Source organism: Amaranthus tricolor, chromosome 14, assembly GCF_026212465.1.
Source record: "Amaranthus tricolor cultivar Red isolate AtriRed21 chromosome 14, ASM2621246v1, whole genome shotgun sequence".
Taxonomy (NCBI): domain Eukaryota; kingdom Viridiplantae; phylum Streptophyta; class Magnoliopsida; order Caryophyllales; family Amaranthaceae; genus Amaranthus; species Amaranthus tricolor.
In genome coordinates this window covers 3,811,395-3,839,047 of record NC_080060.1, presented here as the reverse complement: position 1 = coordinate 3,839,047, position 27,653 = coordinate 3,811,395, and the positions used below count along the sequence as shown (strand labels likewise).

The 27,653-nt window shown below is 34.2% G+C and overlaps 1 protein-coding gene, 1 long non-coding RNA gene and 6 other non-coding genes across 15 annotated transcripts; 7 read left to right on the top strand and 1 right to left on the bottom strand.

Annotated features, from left to right (window-relative positions):
* Window positions 1-736: 736 nt before the first annotated feature.
* On the top strand, window positions 737-846 carry LOC130800577 (small nucleolar RNA Z107/R87). Its single transcript, XR_009039453.1, has one exon. It is a non-coding gene; the product is annotated as a small nucleolar RNA Z107/R87 (small nucleolar RNA).
* Window positions 847-935: 89 nt separating this feature from the next.
* LOC130800579 (small nucleolar RNA snoR31) lies at window positions 936-1,023 on the top strand. Its single transcript, XR_009039455.1, has one exon. It is a non-coding gene; the product is annotated as a small nucleolar RNA snoR31 (small nucleolar RNA).
* Window positions 1,024-1,342: 319 nt separating this feature from the next.
* LOC130800560 (small nucleolar RNA SNORD96 family) lies at window positions 1,343-1,434 on the top strand. Its single transcript, XR_009039439.1, has one exon. It is a non-coding gene; the product is annotated as a small nucleolar RNA SNORD96 family (small nucleolar RNA).
* A 51-nt stretch (window positions 1,435-1,485) lies between these two features.
* Window positions 1,486-1,560, top strand: LOC130800571 (small nucleolar RNA Z267). The gene has a single exon (XR_009039448.1). It is a non-coding gene; the product is annotated as a small nucleolar RNA Z267 (small nucleolar RNA).
* A 78-nt stretch (window positions 1,561-1,638) lies between these two features.
* On the top strand, window positions 1,639-1,731 carry LOC130800573 (small nucleolar RNA R44/J54/Z268 family). Its single transcript, XR_009039450.1, has one exon. It is a non-coding gene; the product is annotated as a small nucleolar RNA R44/J54/Z268 family (small nucleolar RNA).
* A 103-nt stretch (window positions 1,732-1,834) lies between these two features.
* On the top strand, window positions 1,835-1,913 carry LOC130800583 (small nucleolar RNA snoR122). Its single transcript, XR_009039459.1, has one exon. It is a non-coding gene; the product is annotated as a small nucleolar RNA snoR122 (small nucleolar RNA).
* Window positions 1,914-4,030: 2,117 nt separating this feature from the next.
* LOC130799846 (uncharacterized) lies at window positions 4,031-9,993 on the top strand. The gene is made up of 3 exons (XR_009039346.1): window positions 4,031-4,370; window positions 8,031-8,180; window positions 8,790-9,993. It is a non-coding gene; the product is annotated as an uncharacterized LOC130799846 (long non-coding RNA).
* Window positions 9,994-10,812: 819 nt separating this feature from the next.
* On the bottom strand, window positions 10,813-24,421 carry LOC130799845 (agamous-like MADS-box protein AGL65). 8 transcript variants are annotated; one of them, XM_057663108.1, is made up of 12 exons: window positions 24,217-24,421; window positions 21,824-22,122; window positions 20,776-20,835; window positions 20,411-20,429; window positions 20,245-20,309; window positions 20,146-20,161; window positions 19,966-20,030; window positions 19,020-19,116; window positions 15,164-15,211; window positions 14,917-15,071; window positions 13,684-14,050; window positions 10,813-11,225 (listed from the first exon to the last, which is right to left on the bottom strand). In XM_057663108.1, the coding sequence occupies exons 2-12, from the start codon at window positions 22,006-22,008 to the stop codon at window positions 11,199-11,201; spliced, it is 1,104 nt and encodes a 367-aa protein (XP_057519091.1). In that variant the 5' UTR covers window positions 22,009-22,122; window positions 24,217-24,421; the 3' UTR covers window positions 10,813-11,198. The 8 variants fall into 8 exon arrangements, with proteins under 8 accessions (XP_057519091.1, XP_057519087.1, XP_057519090.1 ...); XM_057663104.1 differs by lacking the exon at window positions 10,813-11,225 and adding an exon at window positions 12,171-12,562 and having other exon boundaries at window positions 21,824-22,018; XM_057663101.1 differs by lacking the exon at window positions 10,813-11,225 and adding an exon at window positions 12,172-12,562.
* Between the last annotated feature and the right edge of the window lie 3,232 nt (window positions 24,422-27,653).

The window sequence follows — 27,653 nt, the reverse complement described above, 5'->3', positions numbered from 1 at the left end:
ATTATTGAAAAAGGAAAAAATATTTCAAGTCCTTGATCTGGTGGGTTGACCCCAATTGGACACTAGTTGATCAAAAATTAATCTAACCCTAAAATGACCTAACTCGAAAAGAATTTGAAACTCACCACCGAACCTTAATTAACTAAACAAAAAAAAAAATTTGAAACCCGCCCAATCAACTATTTTGACATGTCTATCAACAAGACAACAACAGTTCAAAGATATCAGCAAGTCTTGTATGAGACCGCCTCACCATAGGACGAACCCATACGAGCAACCCATTAATATTATATATACATAAAAAAATAATGAAATTAGAATTGTAGAAGGCAGCAATATTCTTTTAAGAGTTTAGGCTGACCCAATTAAGATTGTCTCATAGTGAGACGATTTCAATAAAGAATTACCGCAAAGATATTGGTGTTAGAATTTTGGGCCAGCTCATTTTAGTCTGGTTTTGAATCACTCCGGGTCGGGCCTCTCAAACTTGGCTGTTTAAAAAGCCCCAAATCCAAGTTCTAGAGCATTCTTGCCGTGGTTTCGCTGAATAGGTTAACCTAATCGAAAACCCTAGAGAAACCCTAAATCCATTCTCTCCTATAAATCAATTTCCAATCTCACATTCATTTCGTCGATGCCCGCCGCTGTTATTCCATTTTTAATTTCAGGTCTTTTATTTCTGTTTTTCAATTTTTGTTATTTAATTTCTTATACTACGTCTTAAATTCGGATGGAGAATTACAGTGACGACTCACAAAATTCAAGCTCAACAGACCGGATTGTAGGAACTCTTCTCAAATTGAGAAATGTTTTTGCATGTCGATTATCCCGCTGAACTGAGTAATTCTCTTTCCTTCAGTTGTTCTTTAATTCAAATTTTTGGCAATTATTTTCGTAAAAAAATACATTTTCTGTCGATTTCCAATCGATGAAAATTGATGAGGATGAGCCAATGAAATACATATAATCCAACACTTGATCTGACATTAAGTGATGTTCTATTTTCATTACCCCTGAATCTACTTTCAACCAATTAATTCCTTCTCAAATTAAAATTTTCGAAAAATCAGTGCGACGGGGATTAATCCGATAATCTCATTTACAAAAACCTAAATTGGGGCAAATTATATTCCGATATTTGTATATCCCAATGAGTAAAAACGTCGCAAATTAAGTCGAAAGATGTTGTAGAGTCCTTAATTGGATTCTCCTTTGATTAGACGGTCTCATATTCCATTGCCTTGAGTAGCGGCGTTGCTGCCTTTATCTCTTTGGACAGGCCATGAGGCATACATTTTATTTATTGTTTTCAATTTATTTTAAATCTTGATTTTAATTAATTTAGCCAATGATGAAATCAGTCAAAAAAACACCATCTTTCGGGACTGAATGGTCTTTAGACCTTGCTGACATTATTCTGCAATTCTGAGGCTTTTAAATCTGATCTAAATCCATGTTTTAGTTTTTGAATGATTATGAACACCCTTTTTGCCTATGATGGTTATAAATATACTTTGAGTAGTAAAATACCAAGAAAAGAACTTTCCTCTGAGGCTTTTGGGTGTTTTTCAAAATTTTTCAGGTCTATTGCAATTTTTAAGATATTTTTGTTGGGATTTCTTAATTGAAGTTTTACTTTTTGCATATGATAATAAAATTAGACAGGGACATCAGAAACTCCAAGGAGTATGTATGATGAATAGTCTAAAATGGGAATCTCTTTGATGCACTCATCATTTTTTTATCAATTTTTGGTTTACAAATATATTTGTTAGAATGTTTTTGTTATTTGTTGATGGTTAGATACTTGGATTGTTAATTGTAGTTTGCCAAATGCCAATGATGCTTTTTAAATGCACGTATTATCAGAATTATAAGCTGATGATATCTCAATTGTCACTACCTCTGAGGCATTATATTTTGTTTGATGTTCATCTATTTGTCAGTGTTAAGCCTCGATTATTGATTTTGATGAATTGTTTTACTTTACTAACGAGGAAAATAAAGAGTTTTATAAATTATCACTATATTTCTTATAAGGGTTTGAAAGGAAAATGTGGATAAGATCAAAATACCTGCTGTACAGAGCCGAAAAGCCGTAAATTAGCATAAAGCAAAGAGGAAATTAATTTAAGATCTGATTGGTTGCGACGTTTGAGCCTAACCGTGCTGTCTCGTCTTGTTTTGCTGGAAGTGAGCTGCCCTGGAGGTTTGGTTTAACGCTCGTGCGAGCTGGGCAGCATGACCTTATTGGGCATTTTTCCCTTCCTGATTGTGGCATGCGTTTTGAAGAATGATAGAAGAGCCAACAAAGAATCTATCTAATTTGAAATTGAAAAAAGCATAGTATACATCAACGGGGATAAATGCAAGAAAAAATTACTCATTAACATGAAGATGAGACAAACACGATTTACAAGGACTATTTGTGAAGTTGATAGCTGTGAGACTTTGAAAATGAAGACTAGATTTAAACAACTAAAGCTTTGACTCTGCCAAGTTAACATGAACAACAAGCATTTTTCATATCCAATTAATGGATAGATTATGACTTAGTCAAAGTAAGACTCAACACAATGCGAATGGTGGCAGTTTTGGCGATTGGGCTAAAAGTCTCGTTACAGTTAATGCCTTCCCTTTAAAACTTACCATTACCAACAAGACGCGCCTCGTTCAAAAGAACCATCGGACTTAGTTTAGACTCGAAATATCCATGAAGAATGATTTTCATTAGCATTAGGGGGCCGAGGAACAAGTTCTCAAGTATTATTCTCAATCAAAGCATTAAATTCCTTTTACATAGCTTGCTTCCAATTCAGGTCACAATCAAAACAAAAATTTGTTATTTTTCGAACAAGAACAAATTAGTTCAGAAAAGAAAGAAAGATTTTTCAATTTTTTAATTGATACAACCACAGCATATGCGTTTACTCAACCAATTTCAAAAAGAATAAACGAAATAAGAAAGAATATGGATAGGATTTTTGAGAATAGGAGAAAAAGAGACATAAAGGGTATGAAAAATGTATTTGGGATCGAGTTTAAAATTTCAATTGTTACTTTTTGTTGTGATATCATGTTGAGAGGGAGTTTGGTTAGTTGGGTTGAAGGGGAGGGAATTAGGCCGGGCCTAGAATATGTGGATGGGGATGGGGGGTAGTGTATAGGAAGGAAAATGAAAAGATTTGATTTTGAGTTCAAATTGGATATGAACAAAAGTATAGAAATTTACAAACATATCATACACTTGAGATTTGCCAAATAAAAGAAAAGTCCACAAAAAATTAGTGTAATGATCAAGAAAAAGAACATAATATTTGTAGCCCGATGGACTTGAAACGGGAGAAGTCCATACATCACTATGAATAATACCAAATGGACGATTACTAATAAATTGAGAACTAACAAACGGTAATTTAACATGTTTTCACAAAGGACAAAAATGACACACAAAAGAGGGATTTTTATTATATTTAATAGAATTTGATGAATACAAGGCATTCAAAATTGCATTTTCGGATGACCTCAGCGAGGATGCCAAATACTAGAAAACAAAAAAGCTAAAGATGTAGAAGTCGGGATGGAAACTCCATGTGTTGATTGGAAAGAATAGAGGTCACCAGTGCAATTAGATCTCAGAACGATTTTCCCCGTGGCCAAGTCCTTCATAGAAAAACCAAAATGATCAAATTCAACAGAAAACATATTTATAACATTCCGGGATTTTCTGACGTCATTAATTAATATTCTAATAACTTTTGGTGATTTCATAATTTTATTAAATTAATTTGAAGTAGTTTTAATAAATTCCTTTCATATCAGAATTTAAATATTAACATATATTTATATTAAAGTACAATTATGATTACTAAAAATAAAGAGGTTCGAATCGAAACTATTCTATTTATTAGAACTTATGAGCACACATAAGTGAGCCTTTTTAGTTGGGCATTTCAAAGAAAGTGAATTTAGAAAATAAATAAATAAACAAAGGGGAATAACAATAATAATAAAAATAATAATAATAATAATAATGATAAAAGGGCTTGAAACCCATACTTCCCTACCGGCCGCCACTCTCTCTCTCTCTTCTCTTCTCTCTTTCTTTCACTGCCCTCTTTCTCACGGTTCATCTGCAGCCACGAGAACCACCCGTAGCAGGCGGCCTAGCAGTAGCAACCAATTGCGTTCCTTCCCTCCCCACCAGCTGCCGTCTGGTGCACATGAACCCCAGCAGCCAGGCTGCGTTGTGCAACCAGTAGGCAGTAGCAAGTTGCTGCGTTGGGCCTTTCAACCACCACGACAACCTCGGTTCACCACCACCACAAACTTCACTTACCCTCTTCACCATTTTTGCTAGTTTTAACTTTGTAAGCCATCTCTTCTTCTTCATTTGATTCTTCTTGTTTTCAATTTAAAGTTTTATGAAGTTTATGTGTGTGATGTTGATTTGGTGTTATTTTCATTAAAACTTTATTATGGGTAAGATTTTGATAGATCATTTGAGTATAATTATTAATTAGGGTTGAAATTATGAATGAAAAAAATAATGATGATACTACTTTTGGGTTGAAAATGTTTAGTAAATTAAATAGAATTGTATAAGCTTTGAATATGTAATTATGTTGTGAATGGTGATAATAGTATTTATAAATGGTTAAGATTCTTAGTCACTAAAAGTGGTTGTGAATTGTCACTTGCTTTATAAATATGAGGATGGATATTGTTTATATTATTGAGTATTATTGCTAGTTAATTGTGGTATAATCGTAATTATTAGAGTGATTGTTGGCATGTTAGGGATGCTTGACATGTTTGATTCGTCCGTTGTTGTAAACGGTATAATTGTAGCGAAATTATAAGTTACTATTAATGTTCATGACACGAGTAAGTGTTAGTAGTTTATGCATTACATGGTGATGTGGTTTTATAACTTGAGTCTCGTTGGTTTAGAGAAATGGCTATAACGTACACTTTTTTGTGAAAGCTTATTCGATTGTTGGTCTAGTGAATGTGAAGGCTTATTTAATTGTTGAGTTAATGTCATAACTTGTGAGCAAGTATAGATTGAGTAACGTGAATTGATTAAGTGCGTATTAGAATAATTGAAAGTTAATTTGAATAGGTGAATGATAGTTTGTTTTAGCCTTTGGTCTCTCTTAAATGGGGAAAAGCAGGCTTATTAGTTCTACTTCAAACATGTATAGGTTTCCAGTTCATAAAAGGAAAGTAGAACCTTAGTTGGGTGATTTTTGTGACTTTTTGATCGTGCAGTGACGCTTACAAGTACGTACACGCAGTAATTAACCCTTACATGCATCTTGCGTTGTGTATTTATCGATATTGAATTGTTTAAAACATATGTTGTACACTATCTATGCATTATCATCGAATGAAATATCGAAGTTCTTGATTATATGATTTTCAAGTTTACTGATAGAATATGGTACTAGTATGCCCAATGCTGATAATGATTTAGAATGAGAACAATTCTCTTGTTATTGAGGTTGGTTGTTATTTGTTTGAAAGGGAGCGAATCCTTTATTAATGATATTGATTATCGTTAGTTTGAATAGTGGATGATTTCCTTATTGATGAGATTGATTATTGCTAGTTTGAATGGGAATGACTCCCTTATTGATGAGTTTGACTTACGTTAGTTTGAACGGGAATGAGTCCCTTAGTGATGGAGCAAGAAAGTTGTTGGTTGTAATGGGAAAGAGTCTCTTATTGATGAGATTTATATCAGACTTGTTTGGTTATTGTGACTCCACTGGATAGGGTACCCTATTGGGTTTAGTTCCCGGAGGTAGGACCATATGTATATGGTCGATGTACGAGGGTGTGATCATGCTTTACTATTTGGCGCCGGTATGGCCTGTCACCGCCCTTGGTTTAGGTGTTGCCATTTGGGTCTTACAAACCCCAATATGGTGGCCTCTAGTCACATATATAGATAGATATTTGAAAGTGGTTAAGCTCTTGGTTCAAGTGATACCGAGAAGTTATGAAGTCGAAAAGAAGTGAAGAAGATGGAAATGACAGTGAGAAGTAGGAATTAATGTTTAGTGGCTATGATTAGCACCTGGAGTGTTGTGGAATCACCCTCATATTATGACACACTCTATTGATACTAATTATGCCTTACTATGATATGATGTTATTTTCTGACGTGTACATGTTTGATTTGTTTGAAATGGCTCTTTCTATGATAACCCTGTGATGACACGTTTGATATTTCCGTCTTACGTTAAGCAGTAGGGAGATCATATATAGACTTAAACAGGTTATGGAGTCTCTTGTGCATTGCGTATAGGGGATCGAGAGCGCAACTTATGTTTATAATAATGTTTTCATGAGTTTATTTTCGTTGCATAATTTTCTGGTTTGTATGTTTTAGTTTAAAAGTTTTGTCATTTGAAACTCAAGCGTTTGCATTGAAACCACGATCCATGCTTGACATGAGAAGCTGGCGATGAATTATTCCGCCGTGATATAGTTTTGATAGGCCGTTGATGCCTTTACTTTATTAGATTCTAATAGCTTTTGTTTTTATTTCCTACAAAGACGCACAGTTTTAGGGCATATGCTGCCGAAATTTCCACTGATATTTTAATGTTTACTATTATTTTATTTATTTTATTTCAATGTAACACCCAAATTTCCTCTCGCCCTTTACAGTTTTGGTTTTGTACAAGGGGTCGGAAATTTAGGGGTGTTACAATATTATCACGAGTAAATATTCGAACGGAGATGAGATTTTTAATAAGTTGAGGGGCATGTAAGACATTTTTAAGAGTAAGAGTGTTAAGGGAGGAGGGAAGGAAAGTGTGTCCGTGACCTTGAACCAAAATCATATGACCATTACCAACAATAATAGCATTATTTAAAAAAATGCTTGAAAGAAGAATAATTAAGTAAATTACCTAATCGAGTCATATGTGAAGTGGCACCGGTGTCCATGTAAAATTGCTCATCTTAAAAGGATAAAGATAAAGTATGCATGGCTTGATCGATGTCCGTAAGAAAATAGCCCGAAGAAGAGTGAGTACTAGTATGAAAGCTTTGAGCATGCCTTGTCCAAGAAGCCCAGCAGATGGAAGCCCACTGTGAGAAGGAGTGTTCATTTTTTGAGGTGCCCAATTTTGAGGAGGGAATGGGCATGGAGGCTGCGCCCAAAAGGGAGAAGCCCAATATTGCAAGGGAGCTTGATTCCAGTGGGTGAAAGATGATAGGCTTGACTTATTGGGCCGACTGGACTAGTGTGGTCTGGAGTGGCGATACTGCTGCCCATAATAGTGATTTGTGTTGTGGGGGTTGCCGCGGCTTGACCGGCCACCACGGCGGTGGTTGCGGTGGCCACCACGATGGTTGGGGATATCTCGGGGTTCAAAATTTATAGAATTTTCAATTGAGGAAGGTTTGGGAGTAGTAATGAGAGCCGAATCATGAGATGAAGAATTATCTTTGATATGAGAATGCTCTTCCAATTCTATCATGGATCGAAGGGTATCAAAGGAAGGAACGAGAAACGTGTGTTGAACCAAGGATTGAAAAGCACGGTAGTCGGTAGTCAAACCATGGAGAGCTTGAAGAGCCAACCGATTGTTGGAAATAGAAGTGCCAAGATTTTTAAGAGAAGTAGCAATATTCTCAAGTTCGTTACAATAAGCCTTCACATTCGGGAAATTAGCAAGGGAAATATCATTGAATTGAGACTCAAGGTGAAGAATACGAGAAGTTTTGTTGTTTTGAAAATTGTTTTCAATGCGAGTCCAAGTATTAAAAGCACTATCATGGGGACGGACAATCAATTTAAGAAGAGAAGGATTAATAGTACCATAAATCCACGTGTAGACAATATCATCAAAACGTTGCCATTCGGAGTCTTTAGAAACCGATGCTTTAGTAGAGTCATCGGGAAGAATATGAGTATCCACAAGTATTGAAATTCGTTCCTTCTTCATCAAGTTAAATGGGCACACACATTTTGATGTTAGTGACTAAAGTAGCAGGGTGGATTTTTGTAGAAGCCATGAGGAAAGAAAGACAAGAAGAGGAGGGAGACAAGGCTGCACAACCGTGAGGGTGGCTGTCGGCCAAAAAGAATAAGGCAGAAGAGAGGAGGGAGGAAAGAACTCACCTCTTCATATCAAAATCTTTTGGCCTAAAAAAGAGAAGTGAGTAAATTTCAAACTCATGACTTTTTATCATGTTGACTTCTAATACTATGTTAAGAAACTCAATTCAAAATTTTAAGATTCTAAAATATATTATATATACTTGAATTTCAAACTTATAGAGCACTTTTTTAGTTACCCAAAACCAATTTTAAACTATTAATTAATCATTATATTATATTATACATATTACGGTTAGTATATAGGGAAAAAATTACATGAGATATTATTTTATTTGTTCGACATCATATTTTAGCTTCAAATAAAAATAAATATATTAAATTGCATAAAAATTTATCTACAAGCAACTAAAAATAATATCTTTCTGCTTATGAATTAGTAACTACATATTTCTTTTTGTAGTTACTCAAAAACCAAATTTTCCACTACTCATTTTCTACTATACTCTACATATTACGGTTAGTATACAAAAAAATACATAATTATATGAGATATCATTTTATTTGTCTTGCAATATATATTAAGTTTAAATACAAATAAACCACATTAAATTGCATAAAAAATTATGCGGAAGTAACTCGTACGTTACTGCGCATGAAATTTGGCTGAAAGATCTTAACTACTTAATCTTCTGAACACGATTTGCAGGGTACCGTAAAAGGCGGAATCAGATTCACAATAAACGGTCATCCTTACTTCAACCTGATATTAATCATCAACGTTGCAGCTCCAGGTGATGTTCATGCAGCTGGAATCAAAGGCTCTAAAACTTATTGGCAACAATTGTCTAGAAACTGGGGTCAAAATTGGCAAAGCAATTCCAACCTCAATGGACAGAGTTCACAGAGCCTCTCCTTTAAAGTCACTGCCAGTGACGGTGCGACCAATGACGGCTGCACCGCCACTGCTCTTAACGTGGCTTCTCCTAATTGGTTTTATGAACAGACTTACACAAGTGGCCAATTTTAAGGAAATATGAATGTCACCTAAATTTTAGTAATAATAAGTTATTTTTTTTATGGAAATATTACCTAAAATAATTCAAACTTTTTATGATTTTTCTACAGTAATCTTATTTATTGATTAACCATAAATAATTCTAACTTTAGGGGTATTTGCCTAGAGTTAACTTGGGTATCCCGACCTGCTATAGTAGGTAATTCACTAAAAAACTAAATTGAAAATTAATTTAAAATTACAGAAAATTTTTGAAAATTTACAATAAAAATTCTAGATGATAAAAAAATCATAAACTTTTCAGAACATTTTAAATTTTTTTTTCGACATTTTAGTTTAATTTATCTTTTTTTTAAAAGAAATAAAGCTTACTATCGCAAGTCATCCAGTCACCGGGTTTACTCCAGTATTATACCGTTCAAAGTTGGGATTATTCATGGTTAATCAATAGGTGAGATTATTGTAGGAAAATCATAAATAGATTGGATTATTCTAGATAATTTTTTCTTTTTTTTATTACGTACATATTTGGAAATTCTAAGTGGTGATTCTGAGTTTTTGGCTTTTATGTGTGGTAGATAAACGTCTATTTATTCATATGGTGACCCTAACTTCTAAGTTTTCAACTTGGTAGACAAAACATTAGGATATTCGTGAAATTTACGTCATTAAACCATTATAATAACTTTTTTGCATAAAAATAAATATTTCGGTCTCCCTTAAGAGGCACATTTTCAAAAATGTGTTAAAAATGAATACTTAATTTAATGATGAAATAAACTTTTTGTCAACTACATGAAAAAGCTGAAAGTTATAAGTCAGTATGGATGTTCAATAATATTTACTATCCATGTAAAAAGTTGGAAACGTCACGTTATTGCATGGAAATTTTCCTATAAATTAGGGGTAATTTTCTGCTCCTATTATTTTTATAAAATGGAGTCCAATGGTAAGGGCTAATTTTAGTGTAGTCCTTATCATATATCAATCCTGAATTAAAAAGGAATTATAGTTGATTTCTGTCTTTGATATTAATTTGAGACAAAAATTAGGCAAGGGTGGGTATTTTACCACCCGCCATATAATTACAAAATTCAGAAATTTTGAGGTCTTTTTTTCCTATATATCTTTAGGGAAAATTAAGGTTTAAATTTAAGATATAAGTAATTGTTAATCTGCTGGGTTGAGTTGTACGAGAAAAATCAAAGTCTTGTGACAATTATGATTTCTTTTGCAATAAATATATGTAATTTGCAACTATGTTTTCAAAATAATATTTAGCTTATAATTCATTATCATGATTCCTTATGTAAGTACTAGTCTGTCAAACTTATATATTTAGTGAATATAACAAATGGTAAGGATGCACACAGTCTGGTTTGATCTGGTCTAACGCTAAAATCACACCACACTAAAAATTCCATTATGGAAATTTTTTAGATCGGACCGGACCAAACCGTTCTACAACAGTCTGGTCTGGTTTGGTTTACGGTTTTTTATTTTTATATTTTCCTCAAATTAATATATGTATTTATACAAATATTTTGCACTTATAAACACTAAATATAATAAATTATAATTAGTTGGCTGCATTAACATTATTCAAATATATATTATATAAACCAAATATACACTATAAGCAGCTTATTCAAAAATAGCTTAATCGTATCAATAAGCTATTTCAACAGCTATTTCTTCAAACACTAACGTTTACCGATTTGACTACACAATCCTCTATTAATATCAAAATAAGCTAAAATTGCTCAATAAACTAATTTACCAAATCTTCTAAAATATTCTACATACATCACCAAAATTTCCTACATATGAAATTATATACACCGAATGCTATTTTAGTAAGATGACACGCAATATCAACATTTTCATATACACCATTCGTTCAACGATTTTGCCCGATTTAACGAAAATAAAAATGGGGCAAACACGGACAAATGGAGCGGTATAATCTTGGTGAGATTAAAAGAAAGTGGTGAACCATTATCCAAAAATAAAATTGATACAAAATAAATGAGACGGATCAAAATGGAAAATGATTCAAATTTAATATGACGGAAGAAGTAACATTGATCAATGGAGCTCTTATAAACCAGTGTGGCAGTCCGTATCCTGCATAAATAACGTTGAATATTTCATAAATGTTAGGGTATTGAATTGAATACTCACTAAATGCTACTCATAGCGACATTGTGACATTTCCCCTCAAAACGTGTTGCTATCGTTAGCATTTGAAACTTAAGAAATGAAATTTGATTCATTAAACACAGTGATCATTAATAAGAAATACAACATTAACACTCATCACAAATCATAAGTCCTGAATCCCAAAAGTAGATCACAATGTATAAACCAAGAATTGAAAGATTACAAACAAAAAAGGGAGAGATTTTTCCATCTTGGTGCAAACAAAGAACGATAACTTTACAACTTTGGTACAAATGGTTTGAAACCTGATCATCATCATTCTCATCTTATCTAGTGTAGCCCGCTTATAGAAACTAGAGCTGTTCAAATGTGACCCCACTCGAAAATCCGAATCGAAACCCAAAGTTGACCGACCCGAAAATATATTTCTTTTTTAGGTTTATCGAAGCGACAGTATCCGAACCGCAGTTGCGCCTGAACCGATTTACAACCGAAAATCGTAAAATCGAACCCGAACTGCGACCGATTTTTATAACCGACATATAACCGTTAACCGAGAAACCTAATAGTGACCGACACGAGTCATACCCGACCCGAATCATGCTCAAAACCAAACTTGATCTGGTCCGACTTAACCAGAACGAAATTTTTAATAGAAATGCTGTAAACCTGAACCAAATTTTAACATAAAGGTTTGATCGACTCATACTCAATCATCTTATTAGTTAATCTAATAAAATAATAGAAATTTTAATAAATTAAATTTTATACATACATAGTTTCATATATTTAGAGTTAATAATCAATAGTCAATGTCTATTTAACTATTTTTAATCAAATTAGATGAAAAATGATAAAACTTTAATTTTACAGTCAAACAAGTAAAAGTAACAAAGTAATAATCACAAACTGATTTGCATTTTAACTAAGGGGAATCTTATCATCAATTAAAAAAATGTCTAACAACTTAATCTGATATTGACTCGATCTATAGTAATTAGTAATTCGTAGCCGAATTCTACTGGAAAATAATACCCGAACTCGATCTGTACCCGGTAAAACCAAACTAATTATTAACTAATGACAGTTCGAGATCGATTGACTACTTGACACGAACTTCAACCGACACCGAACCGATGGTAACCCGATAACTCAAATAACTGATCTTCAACCGAACCGTGACTAACTGACCTGACCCGAGTGTGACCCGCCGTAACACGCATCCGAAAAATAACTGATCCGAAATACAACTGAACCAAATGACACTCCTCCGAAATCGACCCGATCACCCGAACGAACACCTTTAATAGAAACTAATATCAAAGTCTAAGAAAAAAAAAACGGCAACTCATATCCATAAAGAATAATGTGGCTAAAGAGTCCTTGACTTGAGAGGTTCGAAACACAATAAAGGACATAATTTTGCGTTTAGCGCTTCAATTTCAACAGCATCTAAGATTGATTTTATTGGTTTATGTAGCCAACAACGATCTTTTAGAATTAAAACATAGGTATTATTGTCGGATAACTATCAATGGTTTGCGACATTATAGGATGTTAGCCGTTAGGTGTGGTTTTTATTGAAGAATGAGAGTTTTGTGAAGACAGATCAGAGTTACATAGTTAGTAAGTGATATTTCTGGACGGTTAAAATAGCTATAATTACTGCTCCATAAAATCTATAAAATTAAGGGAAATTATTAATGGTATTTCTGAGTTTTGACACTTTATCAATGATATTCCTAAGTTAATTTATTATTAATTGTATTCTTGTATTATTAAGCGTCTTACAATCGTAATTTTTTAAAACTTTTTTTCGTCCAAAATCGTTAACTTTTTTCTTTTTCTTTTATTTTTTAAATTGAAAAATAAAAGAAAAAGAAAAAATTTAACGATTTTGAACGGAAAAAGTTCAAAAAGTTACTGTTGTAAGATGCTCAACAACACAAGGGTACCATTAATAATAAAAAAACTTAAAAGGTACCGTTGATAAAGTGCCAAAACTTAGGAATACTATTGATAATTTCCCTAAAATTAAACTTCCAATATTGCTGCTCTACAAAAAAAATCCAAAGTAATGTTTTTGGACAGATAAAATAGCTAAAATTACTCCAAACTTAGGTCCAGGTATGTTATTGATCTTTGTCGGCATGCACTGTAGCTATACTTGTTTAGGTCCAGGAGACCGTTAAAAGCCCGCTCCGATCTGCTAATATCTAAAATCGACCCGACTCAGCTAAAGCCCGTCCCTTCAAAATAATTAATGGGCTTGACCCTTTTAAGATTGGCCGGGTCACGGGCTTTTAGCCAGTCCCCGACCCATTAAGCACCTCTATCACTTACATATGACAGCATTAGAACTCCAAGAAAACTCTCAACTCCACATTACCAAACACCATTAAAAAACTTAATGAAAACTAACCTGTGGATATAAGTTTTCATTAAACTTTGGCAACTCAGAAGGAACCCATGGTTGGGACTTTGTATCAAACATAGACATGGGCAAATCCTGAGGACCAGCAATTCGGTAATTCATCGGATTCCCTTGAAACTTAACCGCGCAATCTTGCATCGCCTTTGGCTCAGGAAGATTTATATCTCCATACAATGAAAATGAATATGGCTCATCAATTTGAACCCCCATACATGCATCTGCAGTCAGCTGATTCAAGCCATTACACTCTGGTCTTGCTTGATCATATTGGCTGGCATTACCCAGCTCTACTTTAGTATCCCCAAAGTAGCTTGAACAACCGGGAAGGGAAGCATCGAATGTGGACTTCATATCTCTTAAAGTCAATCACAAAGGATTAGAAAGAAGTAAACTTGTTACTGATGTTAAGACACATCAAAGAATAAATGCCATTAACATTGCACGATGGGCTATTTCGTTGAACTTAAACAGTACTAATTGCAAGTAATCGTACGAGTTAACTTTTGGGTAGGAAATGAGGTACCACATAGGTTAGTTCGTTGGGCGTGATCTAGTTTTCAAGCTATTTATGGGCTATCCCCTATCAGAACCTGTCAGCTTGTTTTGTGTCTTGCAGAAACTGTCTCATGTTATTTTAGTGTTACTCATCTCTTATTTCGCACTCTTTTCTTAGGGGTTCAATTATTTGTGCGATTTCCTCCTATCCTCTCATGTTGAGTATATAATATATTCTGGGGCCTCAAATATTAGCTTAAGCTTTTGGTTGAGTTGGTTCCTTGACTTGGTATCAGAAGTTAGCGTGATAAAAGGTCACAGGTTCGAATCACAACCACCCTTCATTTGAAGTGGAATATTTAGCGCCAGGTATGAAGAAGGCCTATGCTACATCTACATTTCTAGTCCAAAGGGCTCTCGTGTGAGGGGGCGTGTTAGAGTATATGTAACATATCATAGAGCCTTAACTATCAGCTTAAGCTTTTGGTTGAGTTGGTTCCTTGACTAACATCTCCCTCGAAGGGCACGCGTATGGTATGTCCGCTACCTCTTCCCCCAGACCATGTCTTTGTGCAGGATCCAGGGCTGATGACTATGACTATGAAAATATAAGAGGAAAACACATATAAGGACATTGGTGTGGGAATTATCATGTGAAGTAACATGTAAAATCAATAACAACAATTCCATATATTTCCACCTACAAAATGGGTCAGGTGCTCTCACCTGTGAGGCAAAATGTTAGACTCATCAAGTAGCATCATTTGCTGATTTTGCTGATTTTGCTGATTTTGATGATTTTCAGTAGTTGGAAACCAAGATTGTGGCTGAAAATCTTGCAAACTACTCATCATCAAAGGCATATGCATTCCGTTCTGGAACTGAATAACAAACACGGATTGTAAATGTTTCATCTTCAAAGACGTAATCCATACAGAACAGAATTGATATGGATGAATAAAGGAAATCTTACCTGGTTATTGCATTCTAGAGGCTCAATCTTCTGTTTGTTAATGTTTTCCTGATACAATAATTGGAAGGTGGAAGTATTAACAAAAATTGGCAACTGGTACACATAAGGCCATAATTTCCTTGATCTTGTCATTGACCAAATCTTTATGGGCTATGTTAATTGGACTCTTTATTTTACTTTACGTACCCGTGTCAGATCTGTGATATTCGGACACTAGATAGATTCCCGTGTAAAATACAAATTCTATAAATATTTACTGATATGAACAATAATATTATTTATAAATTAATTCATTTACAACATAACTTAATTATTAAATCTTTATATTTGTTATAATATTATCATCATCAAAGTGAAAAAATAATTTATATACAATAATATTAAAACATATACTCATAGTAATTATTGATAATCGAGACAAATAAATTTTAAAAAGTCTTCAACTATGATAGATAGGAGGGATGATTTAGTTGAAAAAATAGCCAAATTAGTTAGCTTATTCATTATATGATGATGATTTATTATCTAAGTTAAAATAAAGATTTACATGTATATTATTTTTCTGTTTATATAAGAAAACATAGAATTCCAATAGATCATCACATATAGTTATAGTGAATAAACAAATATTACATGTTTTGATGAGTTAATTATTTCTTAAATATGAAGCCAAATATCAAAATTCAAAAGTTTCCCTTTCAATAATAGAAAAAAAGCGAAAAAGATTTTAATGACAGTATGACACATGTTTCAAGTTTCGGTTCTTTTTTTCTCCATCTATGCAGCATATAGTTTCTCTTTCTTTCCATCACATTAATGTCAAATAAATGTACAAATTTAAGATCATATAATGATAAAGTACTTATACACAAACTAATTTTTAATAATAAAGATTAACTCAATTTGAGCACCTTTATAAGGTGGGCTCTAGGTGGTTGCACCTTAAAACTACTCTCAGAAACGGCCCTGCACAATATCAGAATCCTTCATCAATCAAAATGCACCCCGACCGGGCACCCTCAAAGAACAATGAAAACACCTAATATAAAACATAGTATCTGTAGAAAATTCCAAGGTATATTTATGTGGAACGAATAGCAAAATAATAATGTGGATAATAAAATTTAGAGTGGTATTGAACAACTAATACTTAAAGTAATAATAATAGCACTAGAAACATATAAGATTACAATATATAAACTACTACTATATTGTAGTAGCTCACTCTTATTCTTACAACAAAGAGCTGGTGTCGATGTATATTGTCCCCCATTGTCTGTTCTTAGACATTGAACTTTTCTACCAACTTCTTTTTCCACTGCTTCCTTGAACTGCTGGAACTTATTGAATGCTTCATATTTCTCCTTCATAAAGTCTACCCAGACATATCTAGAATAATCATCTATAAAGGTGATCATATATCGTAGGCCACTTACTGAATGTTGCTTGACCGGCCCAAATACGTATGAGTGAATAAGTTCTAAAGGTGCCTGAGACTTAAACTTTGAGTCTTCATATGACAGTTAGTGTGCTTTACTGAATTGACATCCGACACAAATTATATCTTCCTTGACATCCAATTCAAGAAGACCCTTGAGCATCGATTTCTTCATCATCACTTTTAGCTTGGTATAGCTCACGTGACCCAAGCGTGCATGCCACAAGTCAGCTGTCTCATTCTTCCTTGTCTTGTCTACATATGTTGTTTGAGCAGACATTACATAGATAGATTCCAAACGTTGTCCCTCTAATATCGGTGTTGAATTATCCTTCAAATTGTGGTACACCTTTACATCTAGAGGTCCAAAGAGCTCATAGTTTCCTGGTGGCAGTCAGTTGTGATATTGACAATAAATTCTTTGTCATACCTGGAACATGGTAGATATTATCCAGCTGAACTTGCTTGTTGCTAAATCACGGAGTTACAACCGCTTTGTCCAATATGAGTAATTGGCAATTCTGAGTTGTTTGTTGTGATAACAACTCAACCACGCTTATACTCGGACATGCTCACAAACTTTTCTTTATCTCCAGTCATGTGATTCGAACAACCACAGTCGATGATCTAATCATCCTTGTAATTGATCATCTTATCATTTGTTGTGGCAAATGCAATTTCCTTTGGCTCGGTGTTGCAGGTTGACACAACCATCATGTCGAAAGACTGTTCTTCTACATCTAGTTCACATTTTGAGCTAGACTCTTCAACGGCATAGGAAGCTTTAAAATCCCATTCTTTTTCGCTTCGGCTTTCTAGCTCTACCGAAGTTGCAACATTCCCTTCTACTGACTTAGACCAGCATTCTCGAGCATAATGTCCCCTTTTACTACACTTGTAGCACACAACCTCTCGTCGTGTCCGGGTCTTATCTTTATTCTGATTTTCTTGTCGATCTCGAGTTTCCCTTAATGGAAGCCTCATTTTCCTCGTCCTTTCCGAAATCCTCCTGACTTTTGATTTGACTTGCCAGGTAATGGATTACTCGACTAACCAATCTTCTCACCACTCTTATTTGGATTTTTATTTCCAAATAGAGCAGTCTCTTCATCTTTGACAGAAGCTCCGGACATTTGATTATCTAGAGCTTCCTAATTAGCTAACACATTTTCAAACCCGATTAGAGTTGGTTGTGTAGCCCAACCTCGGATGGACGTGACAAGATTATTAAGACTTGGCTTCAAGCCGCGCACAATGATCCTTCGCATCCTAGTCTCCGTGATCGGATTCTCTGGTCCAACTTTGTGATTTGCTCACACAAAGTCTTGACTTTAGTGAAATATTGGTTCACCGTCAATTTATTTTGTTGGATCGACATTAGCTTGTTCCTTTAGCATCTGGAGTTGAGCATCGTTCTTCTTGGAGAACAACCCTGACAATATGTCTCATGCCTCCTTGGGCGTCTTCGCATCCTTGATGCGGTGCAACAACTCGTCATCAACAGTTGTTGGTTGCTGCCAACACACACATCGCCTTTCCGGCTTTAATCTTCCACTTCTTTGACTCTTCTACATCGGTTGCTACTTTGTTGATACCCCAAAGGTCTTGACCCAAAAAATAAAATACCCCAAAGGTCTTGACCCAAAAAATAAAATTGCATACGTATGCTCCACGTAGTGTAATTATTATTGCTGAGTTTCTCAATATTACCAAATGTACTCGCAATATCTGCCAAATTAGTTATGCCTCTCACGTAATAAGTAAGCTTGGTCTCTCACCAAAAACTTCACAATCTCATATTGCACACAGATGGAATTTTAATGTGATCACTTGATCACTCGGGTAGCCAAAATTATTTTGACTAATTTTTACCAGTCCTTAACTGACAATTTACCAAAGTGAGTCTCGTAATAGACCGTTTGGCTCTGATACCAATTGTAAAGAATTCCGAGATATATTTATGTGGTATTGAACAAAATTTAGAGAGATATTGAACAACTAATGCTCAAAGTAATAATAATAGCACTAGAAACATATAAGATTACAATATATATACTACTACTATATTGTAGTAGCTCATTTTTATTCTTACAATAACTCACTCTAAATATTGCTATCACTTTTGTTTTACTAGTCAAGGATGTTGTGGTGAGATGATGAAAATGTAAGTGATGAACACCCTATTTATACTACTAGAAATGCTCTAAAATTCAACAAAGGTTGGCAAGTTATTAAATCTTTTACACTTAGCTTAATAGGGAGAGGTGATAGGAGTAGAATTTTACCATCCATGGTTGTAAATATTTGACTAATTTATGCATTGATAAAAGAAAAGTGGTTGGTGACTTTGTTTAACGGTATCATTAGGACTGCCGAGGGAAAAGGTACATAAAGAACAATGGATGAATTAATTCATACCTTGTGTAAACGAATTTGGTTAACTGATTCATGCAAGGAATTTTCCATCAATTGCAATTGCTCAACATTGTTGATCGTATCAGGGTTAGTCCAGCAACTGACAATTTTAAGTACCACAAAGGAAATTAGCATTGAAACTGAACAAAATGGTAGTATGGTACAATCATTGAAATACGAATTATGCCAACGACACAAGATCTAAAAATGCATTATGCACCTTCCACTCTACAACATTCTTCATGATATTGGTGTGTTTTGCAAATGACTTTTTGGTTAGATGCTAATTGGTCAAACAGTCAAAAAATATATCCGATAAATGGTTTTTAAACCAGCTAAAAACTAGATTTTGAGCCTAAACCAAAAAACTACTATAAATAACTTTTTCATTGAGTTTTGTGCTTTAGAATGACTTTTTCGTAGACAAACAACAATTAATTTGTAGCGAAGAATTTCTTAATAGCTAGCTTATAACTTAACAGCTAATGAAAAAGCTAATACTTTATGGCGGTCAAACAAGCCAATTGAACCAGCCAACAACCAACGACCAAATCGTATTGAAATAAAATATACAAGATTTTCATGTAGTCTTGAAACAATTTCAATGTTGAGCTAGAATTTTGTATTTCTTTCACTTCCTCCATTCATGTGAAAAGAATAAGCACAAAATAAACAAATTTATGTCAATTGGACTCGGGTGTCGGATACTGATACGTGTCCAAGGGTCAAATACGTCTAAATACTCAATTTTACACCTAAAATGAAGTGTCTAAGTGTCTATCAATGCAGAGCATCAAGGATCGAACACGGATACGTAAAGTAAAATAAAGAGTCTAAGTAACATAGAAACAAATAGTACATTACGAGAACACATACAACATGAGTATGAGAATGTTGTACAAATTTCCAAATAAATAGTACTTTTAATAGTTAAATGCTAGAATTGTACCTCAATTCCTGCTCTGCTCGTGTGACTTGGGCTTGAAACATCCCCACTTGGTTAGCTAGTTCCTGCTGAAATATAACAGCACCAACAACGTATGAGTCTTAATTCCAAGAGATTAAACACAACAAAATAACTTTTCTCCTACATAAATCATTCACCAAGCAAATCAGCAACCAATCCTACCTCAGCCATTTGACTACTGTAAGGGAAAAGAAAAAATTATCAGCATCCTTCCAAAATTTGTGCTTAAATGAAGATTCATTATTGAAAAAAAATGCATACCTTGAAGCTACAAAGTCTTCTATATTCACATCATGATCACACTTCTTGAAAGTTTTCTTAAGGGCCTATGTATAAAAGAGTGTAAAACAAAAGAAAAAAGGTCTTATGAAGTTCAATTTTTGATAACCAAACTTTAGACATTACGAGTTGATGATGGTGTTCTTACTTCAAGACTCTCCAATTTCCTGTTACAGATGAAATCCAGCATTCAAAAACAATTTTCAGAACAAAACCTAAAAAATGGTGTTAATATCATAAGGGGTGTTTGGCAAAATAATTTATTGAGCAATTTTTTTTTTATATAAATAGAGGGTTGGGTGGTCAAATCATCCAACACTAATATTTGGTAAATTAGCTGGTTGAAATAGCTTATTATTATAAATAAGCAATTTTTGAACAAGCTGCTCATAGGAGCGAGTTTAAAATCAGTTGGTCAAACCAGATAGTAAAATTAGTTAGTCAAATCAGGTACTATAATCAGTTATCAGTCGTTTGCCAAACACCCCATAGTGACATAAGATAAGTTCACACCTTTTTATCCTGTCTTGGGGGGTGAGTTGAGCATACTTTGTGATAATCTGTTCAAGGTTGCTGTAAACTACGTTAGGCTACCAGAAGTACACCATAGAATGCATGCTTTAACAATATATCATATACTTTAATAGGATGAGCTAAGTGCTTGTCAATCTACATACTGTTTGGATGTAACAATTCGTCACAATCACTCCATGGGTCAATTCGTGTGGACACACCTATGAAATACCTGTGAGCTTGGGCCCACAAACACACGGGTAATGAGTGTTGCATTGCATATATACTTAGGGTTTGTTTGGATGGAACAAAATGGAGGGAAAAGAAGGGAAAATATTTAAAGGAATTTATTTGGATAAATGAAATTTCCTTTCTTTTCCCTCTTCTTCCTTCTTAAACAAATAAGGGAGCCTTTTCCCTCTCTTCCCCTCCTCTTCCTATCCCTTCTTTACCTTCCCTTCCTCTTCCTTTTATTCACGATTAATTTGTTATCCAAACATAGTGTTAATGAGGTTCACTATTTTCCAAAACCATATAGTTTTAGACGATTTACCCATCAACCAATATATGCAAGTCTAATACCACTATTTGTCAATGTGAAATCTTGTTCACATGGGAAGTATTTCCAACACACACTTCGCATCACCTATGTAATATGTTTCAATCACAACATATTCTTATAGCAAACTTGCTATATTACGCATATTGATCATCATCATCCTCAACATTGTTGTAATATAGTAAATTCAAATCAACAGAAGAAGTACTTCCTCCATTTCAATTTACTTGTAACATTGGAAAAACTTACATTATTCACTTACCTTCCTTACTTTGAGATTAATTTTTAATCTATAAGTTAAAACAAGTTAAGTGGAATCTTGTTTAATTCGTCTTGATACAAAGATTATAAATATCAAATTTTTATAAATTTTTATTATTCATAATTAGACATATTAATAATTGAATCAGTAAATTGAATCACGTGAAAAAACAAGCATAGCAAGTAGTAATAAACAACCATTATCAAAATATAAGCAATAAAATGTACCTACGCTCTCCAAGAAATAAAGTTGGCTTCCCGGTAGTAGAGAACATGAGTAGGACAATATCAATGTCACATAAAATAGCTAATTCCTTAGCTTTCTTTATGATTCCAGTACGCCTTTTAGAATATGTAACTTGACGATTGCTACTACTCTCCAATCTCATAATTTTTAGTTTGACTCTTCCCATCCTTTACACCCTACCATAAGATTGTTGCTGAAAATTAAGACTTCAATTTTCTTAGGAATTCTTCACAAGACAAAAACCTTGCAAAAATAGCATTTCTTTTCAAAATAAGTATAGCTGCCACAAAAAATATAAAATCTTATGTTATTATATAAACTAGTATATAAACAACAATAGTATCACAAGTTAACTCTTGATCTATATTGTAAAGGTTTTCAACTTAAACAAACCGATATTGTGTACAAAATCGCGTATTAGGCTATATCAACGGATATCTTATAGTTTCTGTTAGGATGGTTTGTCCCACATTGATGTCATTCAAGCCCTTCGTAATCTAACAAGGTATTCGAGTCGATAGTTCGATTAGAAGTTAAAATAATAGGTCTGAAAAAGCCGTTGTCATCCTAATTGATTACTCCCACATGCAAACTATGTAAACTTGACGATGAGTCACATTTGAAGGGGTGTTCGAGTGTTTTATCCACATCGATGAATTAATGATCATATGCACATTTTATAAGTCATTGAAGCCCCTTTCTCCTATAATTTCATTGTCATATGGTTTTGAGATGGTAGTATTCACCTAGTGTTTCTCGATAATAAGTTGGCATTCACAATAAGTCCAATCTAATCGAACAATTTAGGTTTTACATCACTCTTGATAGGCAAAGTACGCATTTGTCTCGATAGGCAAAAGGACCCTAATATCTGAAAATTATAGTCAACTAGTATAAGATCTCGTGCAATGCAACAAATTCTTAGTATGAAGATATATATAAATATAATTTTTAAAGATACGTAATAATAAACACATTATATATTAAATATGAAATAATAATTGCTAAAAATATATATATGACATTACTTATATCATTTGATGCAACAAAATTTTTAGCTGATTAGTTTCATAAAAATATTTAAATTATTTATTTTTTAAAATGGTAAATTTACGGTATCCGATAAAATTTAATCAATAATTTATTTTTTATAGCTCAATATAAGCAAAATTAATTCAACATCAACCAATAAGATTTTTCCATTTAGCAGAGCTTTTATAAAAATGGCATGTGTAATTTTTCAATCTTTTTATTAGATTGTATGATTTTAATTAATGTAAGTGCTTATCAATTATCAATCAATTTGTGCAAATTCGTCTCAGCCAATAAATATCAATCAACAAAACAATCAGGGCAAATTTTTCTCAACTAGTAAAAAAGGAAATACAAATGGCAATAGTATTTTAGAAGTGCAAATTGATTTTATTGCAAAAATCATAGTCAATCATCCTTTAATCTATGCGAAATTATATCAAGCAATAAATTACAAACAATGTAAAATCTTTTAACAATAAACATTTAGTCAATAAAAAAATTAAACATATAAAATCTGTTAAAGTGGCATTTGTTAATTTACATCAAAATTATTAGTTTATTATAATGCAATACAAAGTTTAAAATTCATAATTTATAATTAGTTATTTTGAGTTCAAGTATGTTGTAGCGAAATTCATCAAAAATACTTAAATGTCATACTAAATAGTATTTGTGTGATATATATTTGCACTTTGCAATGAATGTTGTTTGTATTGAATTTTTGGTCAGTTTATTTGACCACTTGATCCGATTTATAAAGCGATCGATGACCAAAAATTTAACTATAATTTTTTGTATAAATTCTACCAAAAAATACCACAAAACATAATGGGGTATCCCGTGTCCCGACCCGATTTATTCGGGTATCGGGATAAATCGGGCCATAACACGGGCCGTTAAAATAAGTACCCATCCAAAATGCCGGGTACCCGGTAATAAACATCACTAATTACACATCTACAATTCTAATAATAATTAGAATATATAGAGCACTAAATAAACATTAAACATACATTGATAATTATTTCTCTAAAACTTTGGAAACAAGAAGGGGAAAAGAGATATCATTACAGAGAATTGAAGCATTATACTCGAAAATATATTTCTTTCTAAAGAGATAACAAAAGGCAAGGAACTTTATTCAGTACTTAAAGTAAATACAAATTATAATTGCAAAGCTAATATAAAAAATTATCTAATTAATATTGCAAAAATGATAAGAACATTAAAAAAAACATCAACACCCATATGCGATCAAATAATAGAGAGAAAACCCAAAAGGAAAATAACAATATTTAAAGAAAAAAAAAGGAAAAAGAGAAAAAAAGTAAGGACTTACACTAGAATATGAAGGGAAGAAGAGCCAAAAAGGGAAAACCCAGAAAAAAGGGAAGAATAAAAAATTAGAAATCCAAAATTAGGTTTGTTTAAATATAAAAGCGATGAATTAGAAAATAAGTATTAGGGGAAAATAGAGAAGGATTAGGAGGAATATATAATAGGTTGAGCTGTATTTACCGGGCGCGCACAATATTAGGGACTCGGATCTGTTCAACTCCTTATCCGGTGGTAATAATTTAATATTAGTGACTGATGAGATTAATGTGGGTAGAAACTCGGGGACAAGTAACATTTCAAATATATTCTATTAGGACAAGTAACATTTCACATAATTCCTATTAGATTATTCAAATAAGATTCCACTTATTATATTTAATTTTAATCATTTTGTATTAAACTATGCATATCTAAAATTATAAAATGTTAATATTATGAAAATATGTGATTATTTAAACAAGATCTCACTTCTGTTCCACAATAGCATCAAACAAAATAGAAATGCAAACAACATCCAAACTCTCCATATAGACGGCAACAAAACTAATGATCAATGCAACATTCAACACGCGTTCATTCAGTACTTCAAAGGCATCCTGGGTGACAAACTTGTCAATCGGCAGAGGATCAATATGGACATCATAAATGAAGGACCTTCTCTGAATGCTCACCATACCCAACTCCTCAACCTCCATTTCACCCATGATGAGATCAAGAATGTTCTGTGGAGTATTCCTGAAAAAAAAGCTTCAGGCCTCGATGGATACAATAATGGTTTTTATAAAGCGGCTTAGGAGATTGTTGGAAATAATATTGTGGAGGCTATTCAACAATTTTTTGACATAAGAGTACTCCTTAAAGCCTGGAACGTGACTACAATCACCCTGATTCCAAAAACTGCTCGCCCAAATGATCCTGGTGATTTCAGACTGATCTCATGTTGTCATGTTATTTACAAATGTATCTCTAAACTCTTATGCAATAGGCTGAAACTAGTTTTGAATCATATCATTTCTAGTTCGCTGGGAGCCGTTGTTGCAGGACGTAGCATCTAGGGATGGTCATGGGGCGGGTCTAGAGCGGTTCTAGCCAGACTCGGACCCGGACCCTTTTATATTTTATAGATCCAGACCTGGATCCGGACTCTAAGGGTCTAAAATTTTTAGACCCAGACCCAGACCCAGACCCGACGGATTTGACGGGTCTAGGGTCCTTGATGGGTCCTTAATGGGTCTTAAACAAAGTCTCTTTGATTGTCAAAATTAAACCTTTTTCGAGATTTTTTATTTTTGTAAGCAATTTATTATTGTATTACAAACACTTGTTCGAGTCCATGAAATTCAAATACAAAATAATTACTAAAAAGTAAAAAAAATATTTAATTGTATAGGGTCCGAGTCCAGGTCTGAGGGGCGGTTCTAGGGTCTGGGTCTCGAGGTCAGGTCCGGGTCCGGGTCTGCACCTTGAGACCCGGACTCGGACCCGTCAAATATTTTCCGGATCCAAATTCGACCCGGATCCGATAGGTCTCGAAAAATAAGACCCAGACCCTTAAAAAGGGGCGGGTCCAACAGGGTCCTGGACCCATGACCATCCCTAGCGGCATCCTTCACAATATCCTCCTCTGCCAAGATATTGTCAAGCACTATGAATGGAAGTATAATCTAGCTAGCTGCCTTTTAAAAGTGGATCTCCGTAAAGCATATGACATGATGGATTGGTATTTTAATAAAGACATGATGATAGCCCTGAAATTTCCTGAAAAATTAGTCAGCATAGTCTACACCTGCATATCGACCGCTCAATTTGCTATTATGCTAAATGACCAACCTTCTCAGTTGTTTCAGTCAAGAAGAGATATCCGACAAGGGGACCCAATCTCTCCCCTTCTCTTTGTCATAGGGATGGAGTACCTTTCTAGAACTCTGAAAGCCTCTAGTAGATCGAGCAGGTTCAAATATCACGCTAGATGCAAAAAATTGGGTCTAAATCACCTCATCTTTGTAGATGACCTGATGTGATGTGCAAAAAGAGGACTCTGTGTCCATCCAGATTCTGGTGGAGAGCATCGATTCCTTCTCTAAGGCTTCCGGTCTCACAACCAGCTTTGACAAATCTGCCATGTTCCTAGCAAGTATATGCATCACCCAGAAATAGGAGTTGTCTGCTCAGTTTCAGTTCCCCCTTGGAAACCTGCCAATGAAATATCTTGGTGTCCCCTTGTCCTCCAAACACCTGTCAGCTGCAGACTGTGACATTCTTGTAGATAGGATGACTGGAAAAAATAGAATCTGGCATGCTAAATATCTAACATACGCAACAAGACTGCACCTGGTAAATGCAATTCTCATGAGCATATCTAGTTATTGGTGCCAGATGTTCATCCTCCTCAAGAAATTCTAAAGGGAAGATGCTAGCACCACCACCCCTGGGATTTAGCTAGGCCAAAATCTGCTCCCCAAAAAAATCTGATGGCCTTGGCGTAAGGAATCTTGAAAGTTGGAACCTAGTCGTGATAGGGAAAATCTCTTGGCATGTTAGCATGAAGCATGACTCGTTGTGGTAAAGTAGATTCATGAGGTCTACATGAAAGGGGGACAATGGAAAGTTTTCAACCCATCTATAACCTCAAGTTGGACTTTCAAGAAAATATGTCATGTGAAAGAAAAGCTATGGGCTTGGATGGAACACAGAAATTATGCCATAAATGAGGTATATCAAAATCTGCACAACTCGCAAGAAAAGGTGACATGGGCAAAGCTGGTGTGGTCTAGAACTGCACTCCCAAAAACAAGATTCATCCTTTGGCTCGTTTTCCTCGACAAGCTAAAGACCAAAGATCGGCTCCTTAAGATAAGTGTAACCCCCGATGACCTGTGTCCCCTTTGTGGTGAAAATAGTGAATCAATCAATCATCTCTTTTTTGCCTGCAGATTCAGTAAAAAATGTCTAGATGCCACAATGGCATGGCTTGGCTCAAATGTCAACATTTCTTCTCTTAGCAATCTAGCCTCAAAAAAATGGAGAGTCCTAGTGGCAAGAAGGAAAATAATATGCATTGCACTAAGCTGCCTAGTATACAATATATGGCAATGCCGCAATGAAGCCATATGGCTAGCTAAAGTTAAATCCATTGAGACCATGCTAAAAAACATCAAGTTAGAAGTAAAGACACGATCCTCCTTTATCTGTGCTAAAGAAGTTGATAGAGATGCTATTTAGATGTATAGGACCATCAATCATGTATAGCTTTGATTTTTGAGTGTCTACTTTTGCTCTATTTTGATTTTTGAGACCATCCCCTGTCTTTTTGCACATGAAGAGTGCAGATTGGAAACCCTTCCTAGAAGGTGTGCCTCTCTGGCAATCTGATGCAACTTGAAGCCAGTGATGGCAGCCTGGACTTCTATCCTGTAAATGTTTTATGATTGATCAATG

Excerpts from the sequence above, each read along its gene's own strand:
- LOC130799845 (XM_057663104.1), bottom strand. The coding sequence starts at position 22,008 with ATGGGAAGAGTCAAACTAAAAATTATGAGATTGGAGAGTAGTAGCAAT. Across the intron at positions 14,051-14,916 it reads TCTAACATTTTGCCTCACAG|AGATATGAAGTCCACATTCG; the intron begins GTGAGAGCACCT and ends ATTGACTTTAAG. Across the intron at positions 12,563-13,683 it reads ATGAAAACTTATATCCACAG|GTGTTCGTTCGGGTGATCGG; the intron begins GTTAGTTTTCAT and ends TTTCTATTAAAG.